Source organism: Oncorhynchus masou, unplaced genomic scaffold, assembly GCF_036934945.1.
Source record: "Oncorhynchus masou masou isolate Uvic2021 unplaced genomic scaffold, UVic_Omas_1.1 unplaced_scaffold_5841, whole genome shotgun sequence".
NCBI classification, from domain to species: domain Eukaryota; kingdom Metazoa; phylum Chordata; class Actinopteri; order Salmoniformes; family Salmonidae; genus Oncorhynchus; species Oncorhynchus masou.
The window spans coordinates 5970-20123 of NW_027012262.1; the positions used below are offsets into that span (position 1 = coordinate 5970).

Sequence of the window (14154 nt, forward strand, 5' to 3'; positions counted from 1 at the left end):
TCAGTAGAACCGGTCGCAGTGAGAAGCACCACCGATATAAACAGGTGACGGTGTGTCTGTTGTCATCCCCAGCGAGTAGCTGTTTTAAAGAAACCTTTTCATCCTCTGTGTTTCGCTTCATATTGTCTGATTTGTAGTCATGGGAAATCACTAAACAGGGCTATCTCTCTCTGTCTCTCTACACACACATGCATACACACATCTATACATACACCTTAGCCAAATAAATTCAAACTCAGTTTTTTACAATTCCTGACATTTAAACCTAGTAAAAATTCCCTGTCTTAGGTCAGTTAGGATCACCACTTTATTTTAAGAATGTGAAATGTCAGAATAATAGTATTTGGTAGCATTGACTCTAGTGGACTCAGCCAGGGGGAATACATGTAAAGTATCGTATCCCCGCGTCCCACACGGCAGATGGTTTAGAGATAAAACGGTAGCTTTTTACTGACTCTTATTTCTAACAGTTCAGTTCTGACAAACGCTTCCTGTCACTAGCTAGAAATGATGTGCTTCTTCCCACCAGTGGTGTTTCTCCACCAATCGGATTTGTTGGGGATTAAAACTAAGTGTGTGACAGCGTAGTGCTCACAACATGTATTGAATAAAAGTCTAAAGTTCATAGTGTTTCCATGGCGTTTTCAACCCGACAGATAGTTTTGTCAAATAGCGGATGTGTTTACTCTGGTCTTTATATGTGTGCTCTAGCCAACAGCTTGAAAATGTTTATCTATTTCACCTTTTATTTAACCAGGTATGTCATTTGAGAACAAATTCTCATTTACAAATGCGACCTGGCCAAGATAAAACTGCGACCTGGCGACAAAAACAACAACAGTGTGTCACATGGGATAAACAAACGTACAGTCAATATTACAATAGAAAAATCTGTATACAGTGCGTGCAAATGTAGTAAGATACAGTGTGGTTAAGCAGTACGGTTTGGCTGTCTACATGATGACATTATTATGGATAACAGCGAGAATAATCTGTTTATTTGTCAAAGACAGTCAAGTGTCAATCATCATGTCATCAGACAGAATAAGACCCTTTAATTGGAAAGGAACATCAAGATCACCACCGTTCACTTTCCCCACCCTGTGAAGTTCATCATAGGTTATTTCATCTGTAGCCTAATCAACCGCATGGTTTCACAAGTCAGTGGGAGGACCACACACCATGTCATCGCGTTACAACAATATGATGGTTATTAAATCAACATTTACAGATGAAAGGCGTTTCCAACGCCTATTTCTCACGTAATACATTTTTCTGTCAGCAATTATACCATTTTCTATCACAACTGATAGAAACCTAACTGCTTTTTTAATATACGTTATGACTTTACTCGCATAAAAACTGGATGAAAACGTGGTTACAGGCAGTGTTTTGATGCACACAGAGAGCACATGCGGACCTTTGATTCTGGGTTCAAGTCCAGGCTCTGTCGCAGCCTGCCGCAACCGGGAGGCCCACGGGCGGTGCACAATTGGCCCAGTGTTGTCTGGTTTAGGGGAGGGTTTGGCCAGCAGGGATATCCTTGTCTCATCGCGCACTAGCGACTCCTGTGGAGGGCCGGGTGCAGTGCACGCTGACACGGTCGCCAGGTGTACGGTGTTTCCTCCGACACATTGGTGCGGCTGGCTTCCGGGTTAAGCAGGCATTCTGCCACACAGCTACAGAGCATGTGGAACCACGCCAGCCCAGTACCTCCATCCGATTTCTTCTGGTCTGAGACCAGCCGCCCAGACAACTAATGAAACTGAGGGATGGTCTGAGACCAGCCGCCCAGACAACTAATGAAACTGAGGGAGGGTCTGAGACCAGCCGCCCAGACAACTAATGAAACTGAGGGGAGGGTCTGAGACCAGCCACCCAGACAACTAATGAAACTGAGGGGAGGGTCTGGAGACCAGCCACCCAGACAACTAATGAAACTGAGGAGGGTCTGAGACCAGCCGCCCAGACAACTAATGAAACTGAGGGAGGGTCTGAGACCAGCCACCCAGACAACTAATGAAACTGAGGGATGGTCTGAGACCAGCCGCCCAGACAACTAATGAAACTGAGGAGGGTCTGAGACCAGCTGCCCAGACAACTAATGAAACTGAGGGATGGTCTGAGACCAGCCGCCCAGACAACTAATGAAACTGAGGGAGGGTCTGAGACCAGCCACCCAGACAACTAATGAAACTGAGGGAGGGTCTGAGACCAGCCACCCAGACAACTAATGAAACTGAGGGAGGGTCTGAGACCAGCCACCCAGACAACTAATGAAACTGAGGGATGGTCTGAGACCAGCCGCCCAGACAACTAATGAAACTGAGGGAGGGTCTGAGACCAGCCACCCAGACAACTAATGAAACTGAGGGATGGTCTGAGACCAGCCACCCAGACAACTAATGAAACTGAGGGAGGGTCTGAGACCAGCCACCCAGACAACTAATGAAACTGAGGGATGGTCTGAGACCAGCCACCCAGACAACTAATGAAACTGAGGAGGGTCTGAGACCAGCCACCCAGACAACTAATGAAACTGAGGGAGGGTCTGAGACCAGCCACCCAGACAACTAATGAAACTGAGGGAGGGTCTGGAGACCAGCCGCCCAGACAACTAATGAAACTGAGGGAGGGTCTGAGACCAGCCGCCCAGACAACTAATGAAACTGAGGGATGGTCTGAGACCAGCCACCCAGACAACTAATGAAACTGAGGAGGGTCTGAGACCAGCCACCCAGACAACTAATGAAACTGAGGGAGGGTCTGAGACCAGCCACCCAGACAACTAATGAAACTGAGGGAGGGTCTGAGACCAGCCACCCAGACAACTAATGAAACTGAGGGAGGGTCTGAGACCAGCCACCCAGACAACTAATGAAACTGAGGGTTGGTCTGAGACCAGCCACCCAGACAACTAATGAAACTGAGGGAGGGTCTGAGACCAGCCACCCAGACAACTAATGAAACTGAGGGAGGGTCTGAGACCAGCCACCCAGACAACTAATGAAACTGAGGGTTTGAACAACTGAATTTCTTCACAAACTGTCATGAAACAGTCTCTGGGAAGCTCATCTGCATGCTTGTCGTCCTCATCATGGTCTTGACATGACTGCAATTCGACGTCGTAAATGACTTCAGTGGGCAAACAACGCACCTTCGATGGCCACTGGCACGCTGGAGAAGTCTGCTCTTCACGGATGAATCCCAGTTTCAACTGTACCTGGCAGATGGCAGACAGCGTGTGTGGCATCGTGTGTGTGAGCGGTTTGCTGACGTCAACGTTGTGAACAGAGTTCCCCATGGTGGTGGGGGGGTTATGGTATAGGCAGGCATAGGCTACGGACAAAGAACATAATTGCATTTTATTGATGGCAATTTGAATGCATAGAGATACCGTGACTTGATCCAGAGGCCCATTGTTGTGCCCAACTCTCTCTCCCTCTCTCCATTCTCCCCCCCCTCTCTCTCTCCATCTTTCTCTGTCTCTCTCCGTCTCTATCTCTCGGCTGGTGGGCTGGTTCTGTCTTGGCGTCTCAGAAGCCATTGGTCTTAGGCAGAGTGATCTCACTCTCCTGCTGCAGACAGACATGAAGATCAGCGTCCCAATGGCACCCTATTATACCCTACCCTTTTATAGTGCACTAGTTTGACTAGAACCATAGGGGCCCTGGTCTAATGTAGTGCACTAGGGGCCCTGGTCTAATGTAGTGCACTAGGGGCCCTGGTCTAATGTAGTGCACTAGGGGCCCTGGTCTAATGTAGTGCACTAGGGGCCCTGGTCTAATGTAGTGCACTAGGGGCCCTGGTCTAATGTAGTGCACTAGGGGCCCTGGTCTAATGTAGTGCACTAGTTTTGACTAGAACCATAGGGGCCCTGGTCTAATGTAGTGCACTAGTTTTGACTAGAACCATAGGGGCCCTGGTCTAATGTAGTGCACTAGGGGCCCTGGTCTAAAGTAGTGCACTAGGGGCCCTGGTCTAATGTAGTGCACTAGTTTTGACTAGAACCATAGGGGCCCTGGTCTAATGTAGTGCACTAGGGGCCCTGGTCTAAAGTAGTGCACTAGGGGCCCTGGTCTAATGTAGTGCACTAGTTTTGACTAGAACCATAGGGGCCCTGGTCTAATGTAGTGCACTAGTTTTGACTAGAACCATAGGGGCCCTGGTCTAATGTAGTGCACTAGTTTTGACTAGAACCATAGGGGCCCTGGTCTAATGTAGTGCACTAGGGGCTCTGGTCTAATGTAGTGCACTATGGGCCCTGGTCTAATGTAGTGCACTAGTTTTGACTAGAACCATAGGGGCCCTGGTCTAATGTAGTGCACTAGTTTTGACTAGAACCATAGGGGCCCTGGTCTAATGTAGCACTAGGGGCCCTGGTCTAATGTAGTGCACTAGGGGCCCTGGTCTAATGTAGTGCACTAGGGGCCCTGGTCTAAAGTAGTGCACTAGGGGCCCTGGTCTAATGTAGTGCACAAGGGGCCCTGGTCTAATGTAGTGCACAAGGGGCCCTGGTCTAATGTAGTGCACTAGGGCCCTGGTCTAAAGTAGTGCACTAGGGGCCCAGGTCTAAAGTAGTGCAATTAGGGCCCTGGTCTAAAGTAGTGCACTAGGGGCCCTAGTCAAGTAGTGCACTAGGGGCCCTAGTCAAGTAGTGCACTAGGGGCCCTAGTCAAGTAGTGCACTAGGGGCCCTAGTCAGGTAGTGCACTAGGGGCCCTAGTCAAGTAGTGCACTAGGGGCCCTAGTCAAGTAGTGCACTAGGGGCCCTGGTCTAATGTAGTGCACTGTAAAGGGAAGAGTTCCATGCTCTTTCTCTCTGTCATGGAATATGACAAGCACTGCTAGAAATGGCAAGTAGACGAGCAGTGGAGAGGTAGGAGAGGAGAAATGGCAAGTAGACGAGCAGTGGAGAGGTAGGGAGAGGAGAAATGGCAAGTAGACGAGCAGTGGAGAGGTAGGGAGAGGAGAAATGGCAAGTAGACGAGCAGTGGAGAGGTAGGGAGAGGAGAAATGGCAAGTAGATGAGCAGTGGAGAGGTAGGGAGAGGAGAAATGGCAAGTAGACGAGCAGTGGAGAGGTAGGGAGAGGAGAAATGGCAAGTAGATGAGCAGTGGAGAGGTAGGGAGAGGAGAAATGGCAGTAGACGAGCAGTGGAGAGGTAGGGAGAGGAGAAATGGCAAGTAGACGAGCAGTGGAGAGGTAGTGGAGAGGAGAAATGACAAGTAGACGAGCAGTGGAGAGGTAGGGAGAGGAGAAATGACAAGTAGACGATGACAGTGGAGAGGTAGGGAGGGAGAGGAGAAATGGCAAGTGGGAAGGTAATGGAGGGAAAAGGAGACTGTTAGTTTCGGAGGAAGTGGCAAGTAGACAAGCATCAGGCTGGGAGCACCGTGCGGATGCAGATACCCTGTCACTTTCTCTCTCTGTCTCGTTCTCTCTCTCCCTCCCTTTCTCTGTGGAGTCCCAAAGTAGAGATGTCCCTCTCTCTCTTGATGTGAGGAAATTGGTTTGGATTGTTTTGGACCTGTGAGTGAAAAGGGCCGTGTGAATTCACATGTAGCACCATGTCCTTCTGTCTGGTGTTCCTTGATCATTCATATGTTTTTTGTATTCAGGCCAATGGTACATGTTTACATTGTTTAGATGAGGTTCCAGACTTGAGCTGTTAGAACATGACAAGATGTTGACCTTGACCTTCAGTAAACTGGGTACCTTGAAACTCTGAGGTGGACAAAGACATTGTTGGTTGTGCAAAGTGAGAGTGAACGACAGCATGATGTAAAGAGGGAGGCTGTAATAGAGCCACTGGGCTCTGTTCCCTCCCCCTCCCTTCTCTCTGGGCTCTGGGCTCTGTTTCCTCCCTCCTCCCCCTTCTCTCTGGGCTCTGTTCCCTCCCTCCTCCCCTTCTCTCTGGGCTCTGTTCCCTCCCTCCCTTCTCTCTGGGCTCTGTTCTCCCTCCTCCCTCTCTGGGCTTTGTTCCCTCCCTCCTCCCCCCTTCTCTCTGGGCTCTGTTCCTCCCTCCTCCCCTTCTCTCTGGGCTCTGTTCCCTCCCTCCTCCCCCTTCTCTCTGGGCTCTGTTCCCTCCCTCCTCCCCTTCTCTCTGGGCTCTGTTCCCCCCTCCTCCCCCTCTCTCTGGGCTCTGTTCCCTCCTCCTCCACTTCTCTCTGGGCTCTGTTCCCTCCCCTCATCCCCTTCTCTCTGGGCTCTGTTCTCCCCTCCTCCCCTTCTCTCTCTCCCCCCTCTCCCCCTCCTTCTTTTCTCGATGTCTCCTCCCACTCCCTCACTCTCTCTATATCTATCTATCTCTCTCTATATATATATATCTATCTCCCACTCCCTCAGGTAGGCAGGCAGGCATATAATATGTTCCTGTTTTGCATAGCAAAGTGCTGTTGTGCTGTCTGGTCCGTGGCCATAGATTCCAGACAGTCTATATGGAGTTAGAGCAACATCTCAACCACGCAGACTTCACAATAAAGCTAATCCCTCAACATGACACAACCGCCCTGCCGCTCGCCTGCCTGCCCCTGTGTTGCCTGTTTCCTAGTCCGTGTCCAGCCCCCTACGGACTGAGTGGTGCCCCAGCTTCCTCCCTGGCTCCAGCCACTTCTAGGCTGCCCTGTACACACACACACACACACACACTCACACACACGCACACACACACACACACACACACACCGTCACTCGTATTTAAGGCCCAATGGAAACCATTGATACTAGTCATTCAGAAAACACACTTTCTCTTTTAACCTGAGGAACCCTGTGTATAGGGGTTGTTCACCTTATCAGGGTTATTAGATTACATAGACCACCCTAAATTCCCTTCTCTTCTCTCTTATGTGTCTTTTTAGGACAAGAATGCCATTTTTTTTAAATGTGTATTTCACATACATTTTCCTATAAGTGTGTAAAATTTCCTCTGCTATCTCTCTCTCTCTCTGTGTATAGGCCCATGACCTCTATGTTAAGTTTATCTATTCTCTAGGGCCAAGACTCTATGTTAATAGTTTATCTCTTCTCTAGCCTCCAGGCCCTCTATGTTAATAGTTTCTCTTCTTAGGCCCAGGACCTCTATGTTTATAGTTTATCTCTTCTCTAGGCCCAGGCCCTCTATGTTAATAGTTTCTCTTCTTTAGGCCCAGGACCTCTATGTTAATAGTTTATCTTCTTCTCTAGGCCCAGGACCTCTATGTTAATAGTTTATCTCTTCTCTAGGCCCAGGACCTCTATGTTAATAGTTTATTCTTCTCTAGGCCCAGGACCTCTATGTTAATAGTTTATCTCTTCTCTAGGCCCAGGACCTGAATGTTAATAGTTTATCTCTTCTCTAGGCCCAGGACCTGGAATGTTAATAGTTTATCTCTTCTCTAGCTCCAGGACCTCTATGTTAATAGTTTATCTCTTCTCTAGGCCCAGGACCTCTATGTTAATAGTTTATTCTTCTCTAGGCCCAGGACCTCTATGTTAATAGTTTATCTCTTCTCTAGGCCCAGGACCTGAATGTTAATAGTTTATCTCTTCTCTAGGCCCAGGACTCTATGTTAATAGTTTATCTCTTCTCTAGGCCCAGGACCTGAATGTTAGTTTATCTCTCTTCTAGGCCCAGGACCTGAATGTTAATAGTTTATCTCTTCTCTAGGCCCAGGACCTCTATGTTAATAGTTTATCTCTTCTCTAGGCCCAGGACCTCTATGTTAATAGTTTATCTCTTCTCTAGGCCCAGGACTCCCATGTTAATAGTTTATCTCTTCCTAGCCCAGGACTCCCATGCTTAATAGTTTATCTCTTCTCTAGCCCAGGACCTGAATGTTAATAGTTTATCTTCTCTAGCCCAGGACCTGAATGTTAATGTGTTTATTCTTCCTTCAGGCCCAGGACCTCTATGTTAATAGTTTATCTCTTCTCTAGGCCCAGGACCTCTATGTTAATAGTCGCCCTTCTAGGCCCAGGACCTCTATGTTAATAGTTTATCTCTTCTCTAGGCCCAGGACCTCTATGTTAATAGTTTATCTCTTCTCTAGGCCCAGGACCTCTATGTTAATAGTTTATCTCTTCTGCTAGGCCCAGGACCTCTATGTTAATAGTTTATCTCTTCTCTAGGCCCAGGACCTCTATGTTAATAGTTTATCTCTTCTCTAGGCCCAGGACCTCTATGTTAATAGTTTATCTCTTCTCTAGGCCCAGGACCTCTATGTTAATAGTTTATCTCTTCTCTAGGCCCAGGACCTCTATGTTAATAGTTTATCTCTTCTCTAGGCCCAGGACCTCTATGTTAATAGTTTCTCTTCTCTAGGCCCAGGACCTCTATGTTAATAGTTTATCTCTTCTCTAGGCCCAGGACCTCTATGTTAATAGTTTATCTCTTCTCTAGGCCCAGGACCTCTATGTTAATAGTTTATCTCTTCTCTAGGCCCAGGACCTCTATGTTAATAGTTTATCTCTTCTCTAGGCCCAGGACCTCTATGTTAATAGTTTATTCTCTAGCCCAGGACCTCTATGTTAATAGTTTATCTCTTCTCTAGGCCCAGGACCTCTATGTTAATAGTTTATCTCTTCTCTAGGCCCAGGACCTCTATGTTAATAGTTTATCTCTTCTCTAGGCCCAGGACCTCCATGTTAATAGTTTATCTTCTCTAGGCCCAGGACCTGAATGTTAATAGTTTATCTCTTCTCTAGGCCCAGGACCTCTATGTTAATAGTTTATCTCTTCTCTAGGCCCAGGACCTGAATGTGATCGAGGAGGTGATCAGGATGATGCTGGAGATCATCAACTCGTGTCTGTCGAACTCTCTACACCACAACCCCAACCTGGTCTACGCCCTGCTCTACAAGAGAGAGCTCTTCGAACAGTTCAGAACACACCCCTCCTTCCAGGACATCATGCAGAACCTCGACACGGTGAGACAGAGACACACAGCACGAATGCCAGCACGCAAACATTAATTCCTAAATCCTCATTGAAAACAATGGCCAATTTTGGATTGAAACTCCTCCACTGCTGTGCTGAATTTTAGCAAGCCTCTAATCTTTCCAGTAGAATCATTTTGTGAAAAAGCTTTGTAGCATTTCAAAGATTTGGGTTTTATTTTCATGATGAGAGAATCAAATATATATATTTTCAGTGTGATGGAGAGTACAACTCTGAAAAGATTTGCATGGGTCCCCAGATCCTCAAAGTTCTACAGCTGCACCATCGAGAGCATCCTGACCGGCTGTACCACCGCCTGGTATGGCAACTGTCTCTCAACTGTTAGAGATGTCTCTCTGGGACTCTGGCTCTGTTAGAGGCAGCCTGTTAGAGATGTCTCTCTGGGACTCTGTTGATGCACTCTGGCTGCCTGTTAGAGATGTCTCTCTGGGACTCTGGCTTGGTCTGCTGAGATGTCTCTCTGGGACTGGCAGCCTGTTAGAGATGTCTCTGGGACTCTGGCTGCCTGTTAGAGATGTCTCTGGGACTCTGGGCTGCCTGGGTTAGTTTAGAGATGTCTCTCTGGGACTCTGGCAGCCTGTTTAGAGATGTCTCTCTGGGACTCTGGCAGCCTGTTAGAGATGTCTCTGGGATGTGCCTGTTAGAGATGTCTCTCTCTGGGACTCTGGCAGCCTGTTTAGAGATGTCTCTCTGGGACTCTGGCTGCCTGTTAAAGATGTCTCTCTGGGACTCTGGCAGCCTGTTAGGGAGATGTCTCTCTGGGACTCTGGCTGCCTGTTTAGAGATGTCTCTCTGGGACTCTGGTAGCCTGTTTAGAGATGGGACTCTGGCAGCCTCTGGGACTCTGCAGCCTGTTAGAGATGTCTCTCTGGAGACTCTGGCTGCAGCCTGTTTAGAGATGTCTCTCTGGGACTCTGGCAGCCTGTTTAGAGATGTCTCTCTGGGACTCTGGCAGCCTGTTTAGAGATGTCTCTCTGGACTCTGGCAGCCTGTTAGAGATGTCTCTCTGGGACTCTGGCTGCCTGTTTAGAGATGTGGCAGCCTGTTTAGAGATGTCTCTGGGACTCTGGCAGCCTGTTAGAGATGTTCCCCTCTGATGTGCCTCTCTGGGACTCTGGCAGCCTGTTAGAGATGTCTCTGGCAGCCTGGAGACTCTGGCTGGCAGCCTGTTTAGGGATGTCTCTCTGGGACTCTGGCAGCCTGTTAGAGATGTCTCTCTGGGACTCTGGCAGTCTCTGGGTTAGCTTGTTTAGAGATGTCTCTCTGGAGACTCTGGACTGCCTGTTAGAGATGTCTCTGGGACTCTGGCAGCCTGTTAGAGATGGGACTCTCTGTTAGGACTCTGGCTGAAGCCTGTTTAGAGATGTCTCTCTGGGACTCTGGCTGCCTGTTTAGAGATGTCTCTGGGACTTGGCAGCCTGTTAGAGATGTCTCTGTGGGTCTCTCTGGACTCTGGGACTCTGCAGCCTGTTAGAGATGTCTCTCTGGGACTCTGGCAGCCTGTTAGGGATGTCTCTCTGGGACTCTGGCAGCCTGTTAGAGATGTCTCTCTGGGACTCTGGCAGCCTGTTTAGAGATGTCTCTGGGCAGCCTGTTAGAGACTCTGGCTGGCAGCCTGTTAGAGATGTCTCTCTGGGACTCTGGCAGCCTGTTTAGAGATGTCTCTCTGGGACTCTGGCTGCCTGTTTAGAGATGTCTCTCTGGGACTCTGCTTCAGAGATGTCTCTGTGGGACTCTGGCTGCCTGTTAGAGATGTCTCTCTGGGACTCTGGCAGCCTGTTAGAGATGTCAGCAGCCTGTTTAGAGATGTTCTGGGACTCTGGCAGCCTGTTAGAGATGTCTCTCTGGGACTCTGGCAGCCTGTTAGAGATGTCTCTCTGGGACTCTGGCTGCCTGTTAGAGATGTCTCTCTGGGACTCTGGTAGCCTGTTAGAGATGTCTCTCTGGGACTCTGGCACAGCCTGTTAGAGATGTTATTCTGGCTGCCTGTTAGAATGTCTCTCTGGGACTTGGCTGCCTGTTAGAGATGTCTCTCTGGGACTCTGGCAGCCTGTTTAGAGATGTCTGTGGACTCTGCGTCCCGTTAGGACTCTGGCTGGCAGCCTGTTAGAGATGTCTCTCTGGGACTCTGGCAGCATGTTAGAGATGTCTCTCTGGGACTCTGGCAGCCTGTTTAGAGATGTCTCTCTGGGACTCTGGCAGCCTGTTAGAGATGTCTCTCTGGGGATTCTGGCAGCCTGTTTAGGACTCTGGCTGCCTGTTTAGAGATGTCTCTCTGGGACTCTGGCAGCCTGTTAGAGATGTCTCTCTGGGACTCTGGCTGCCTGTTAGAGATGTCTCTCTGGGACTCTGGCAGCCTGTTTAGAGATGTCTCTCTGGGACTCTGGCAGCCTGTTAGAGACTCTGGGACTCTGCAGCCTGTTTAGAGATGTCTCTGTTAGAGATGTCTCTGGGACTCTGGCAGCCTGTTTAGAGATGTGGGACTCTGGCAGCCTGTTAGAGACTCTGGACTCTGGCAGGAGCAATTAGGGTTTAATGCCTTGCTCAAGGGCACATCAACAGATTTTTCACCTTGTCGGCTCGGGTAATCTAACTAGCGACCTTCGTTATTGGCCCAACACTCTAACTGCCAGGCAACTTGCAGTCCTGATCTTCTACGCCATGTTGCTATGATACATTTTTGTTGCTAGGGATACGTTTATCAGCTGTTAAATGTGAGAAACACATAAGACAGAGAGATGGTCTGTCCGGAAAACGTTAGTATCAGTCAATCCTTGCTTCCTCTGCCCTTGTTTCTTAGCTGTTATTAAAGGACAGCTGAATGTGATGACCCCGCCCCATCATTTGAATAGATGCTCTGCATCAGTGGATACTCAGACACAACAGTTAGTCCAGGTACACAGAAAATTCAACATCGGTACTCAAAATCCCCCAAAAAATGTGATTATTGATTTTGAAAAGAGAAAAAAGTCATACTTTGTTAGTTTTATACTAAAGACATGACTCTACCGTTGGTGCTGTAGAATTAGTGAATGTAGACATATTTTCTTTTAACTGTCATTTTTTTATGTTCCAACACTCCATCTTGTGTCAATATCAGTTATTTTTAAGTCTTGTCATGATATTGTTTTCTACTGGACTCAGTGTCAACAGACAGTCTGTGCCAACAGCGTTTATGCTGATGACACAGCTAGTTACCACAGCTACTGAAGTTACACTGTCTGCAAGTTGCTCCAATGTCATCACGTTAGGGACATCTGTTGCAGTGGTAGACTCGCCTGACCACCCAAAGCAGAGGATGAAATGAATTATGAAGCTGAGAGGAGACGATAGTTAAATACTTCAACGATTATGTTATTATACATGTACAGAAAACGAGACTCATTGAAGCGTAAATTCTCTTGACAGTCAATGGTGTCAAATCAAATCACTTCCTCGGTTTCATGACAACCTAGTCTTAAATGATTGACACCTTCATTTAAAGTTGTCATAGTAACCTAGATGAAAGTAAAGGCATTTCACAGAAAATAGGCCTTTACCTCACAGGTCCCTCAAGCAAACACACCACATACATATATATACAGACACACACCCCTGTCTGACTTGTTCTTCTGTTGCCACTGTGTCCCACAGGTGATAGGTTTCTTCAGTCAGCGTCTGGAAGCAGCAGGGACTGACCTGTCAGTAGAAAGGGTTCAGGAAGTTATCATGAAGGGAGCACAGGCCCTTCCCAACGACCGCCCAAGGTAAGTAATAAAACACATACACACACCCTGCCCAAAAAACACACAGAGACAGCAGTGGTAATTAACAATGGGGTGGGGATTGGGGGTGGGAGCTGGGGTGGGGGCTGCAGGTGGGGGATGGGAGGGGGCTGACAGGAGCTGAGGTGGGGCCTGGAGCTGGGGATGGGAATGGGAGGTGGGGCTGGGGATGGGAGCTGGGAGGTGGGGGGTTGGGGGGTGGGAATGGGAGGTGGAGCTGGGGGTGGGGCCTGGGAGCTGGAGGTGGGAGCTGGGGATGGAAGCTGGAGGAGGAAGCTGGGGATGGGGCCTGGGAGCTGGGGGTGGGAGGTGGGAGCTGGAGGTGGGGGCTGGGAGGTGGGGGCTGGGGATGGGAAGTGGGGGCTGGGCTGAAACTGGGTATATGGGGAGTTGGAGTTGAGGATGATTTAAGATGAAGTCCAGCTCCAATCTTCATCAGCATTAATGTCCTGCTCCAGCGCCATCCTTCCTGCCTGGTGAATATGCTGCTGCAGATAATGACATTTCAAGGAGACGTGACAGCTCCGTCAGTTTGTCTTCATTTTACATCCCAAATGGCACCCTGTTCCATATATGGTGCACTACTTTTGAACAGGGCCTATCATCGTGCACTATATAGGGAATAGGGTGCCATTTGAAACGTTGGATCCGGGAGAGGAATCAATTTGCCAGCAAGCACTTCGTTACTTTGCACTCCGTGCTGGGACGCCGCCTACCCATAATTCCCCAACCCACATGAATCAAGGAGGAAATATGTATCTGGGGATGTTGCTATGCGTTGCCATGTAGTCCATCTTCAGCGGCGCCCCAGCCAGGGCAATTTTAATGTTTCATCATGTGTTCTATGTGTTCTATGTTCTGTTGTGGGGCATTGCAACAGGAAGGCATGTGTTCTATGTGTTCTATGTTCTGTTGTGGGGCATTGCAACAGGAAGGCATGTGTTCTATGTGTTCTATGTTCTGTTGTGGGGCATTGCAACAGGAAGGCATGTGTTCTATGTGTTCTATGTTCTGTTGTGGGGCATTGCAACAGGAAGGCATGTGTTCTATGTGTTCTATGTTCTGTTGTGGGGCATTGCAACAGGAAGGCATGTGTTCTATGTGTTCTATGTTCTGTTGTGGGGCATTGCAACAGGAAGGCATGTGTTCTATGTGTTCTATGTTCTGTTGTGGGGCATTGCAACAGGAAGGCATGTGTTCTATGTTCTGTTGTGGGGAATTGCAACAGGAAGGCATGTGTTCTATGTGTTCTATGTTCTGTTGTGGGGAATTGCAACAGGAAGGCATGTGTCTCTACTACTACTTTTACCAGATAGCTATTAAGTACCCTATTCCCTGTAAAGTGTACTATTTTTGACAGAACACTGTTAAAAAGTAGTGCACTATAAAGGAAATATGGTGTCATTTGGGACGCAAGGATGTGTAGCATCTCTCCAGCCGTATCTCCTGCTAC

General features: G+C 48.4%; 1 protein-coding gene across 1 annotated transcript; it reads left to right on the forward strand.

Annotated features, from left to right (window-relative positions):
- Positions 1–3131: 3131 nt before the first annotated feature.
- Positions 3132–12683, forward strand: LOC135536259 (dymeclin-like; the record flags this gene model as incomplete). Its single annotated transcript, XM_064962624.1, has 3 exons — positions 3132–3260; positions 8724–8906; positions 12571–12683. Coding segments are annotated over exons 1-3 (425 nt in total), but the record flags the coding sequence as incomplete, so codon positions are not given.
- Between the last annotated feature and the right edge of the window lie 1471 nt (positions 12684–14154).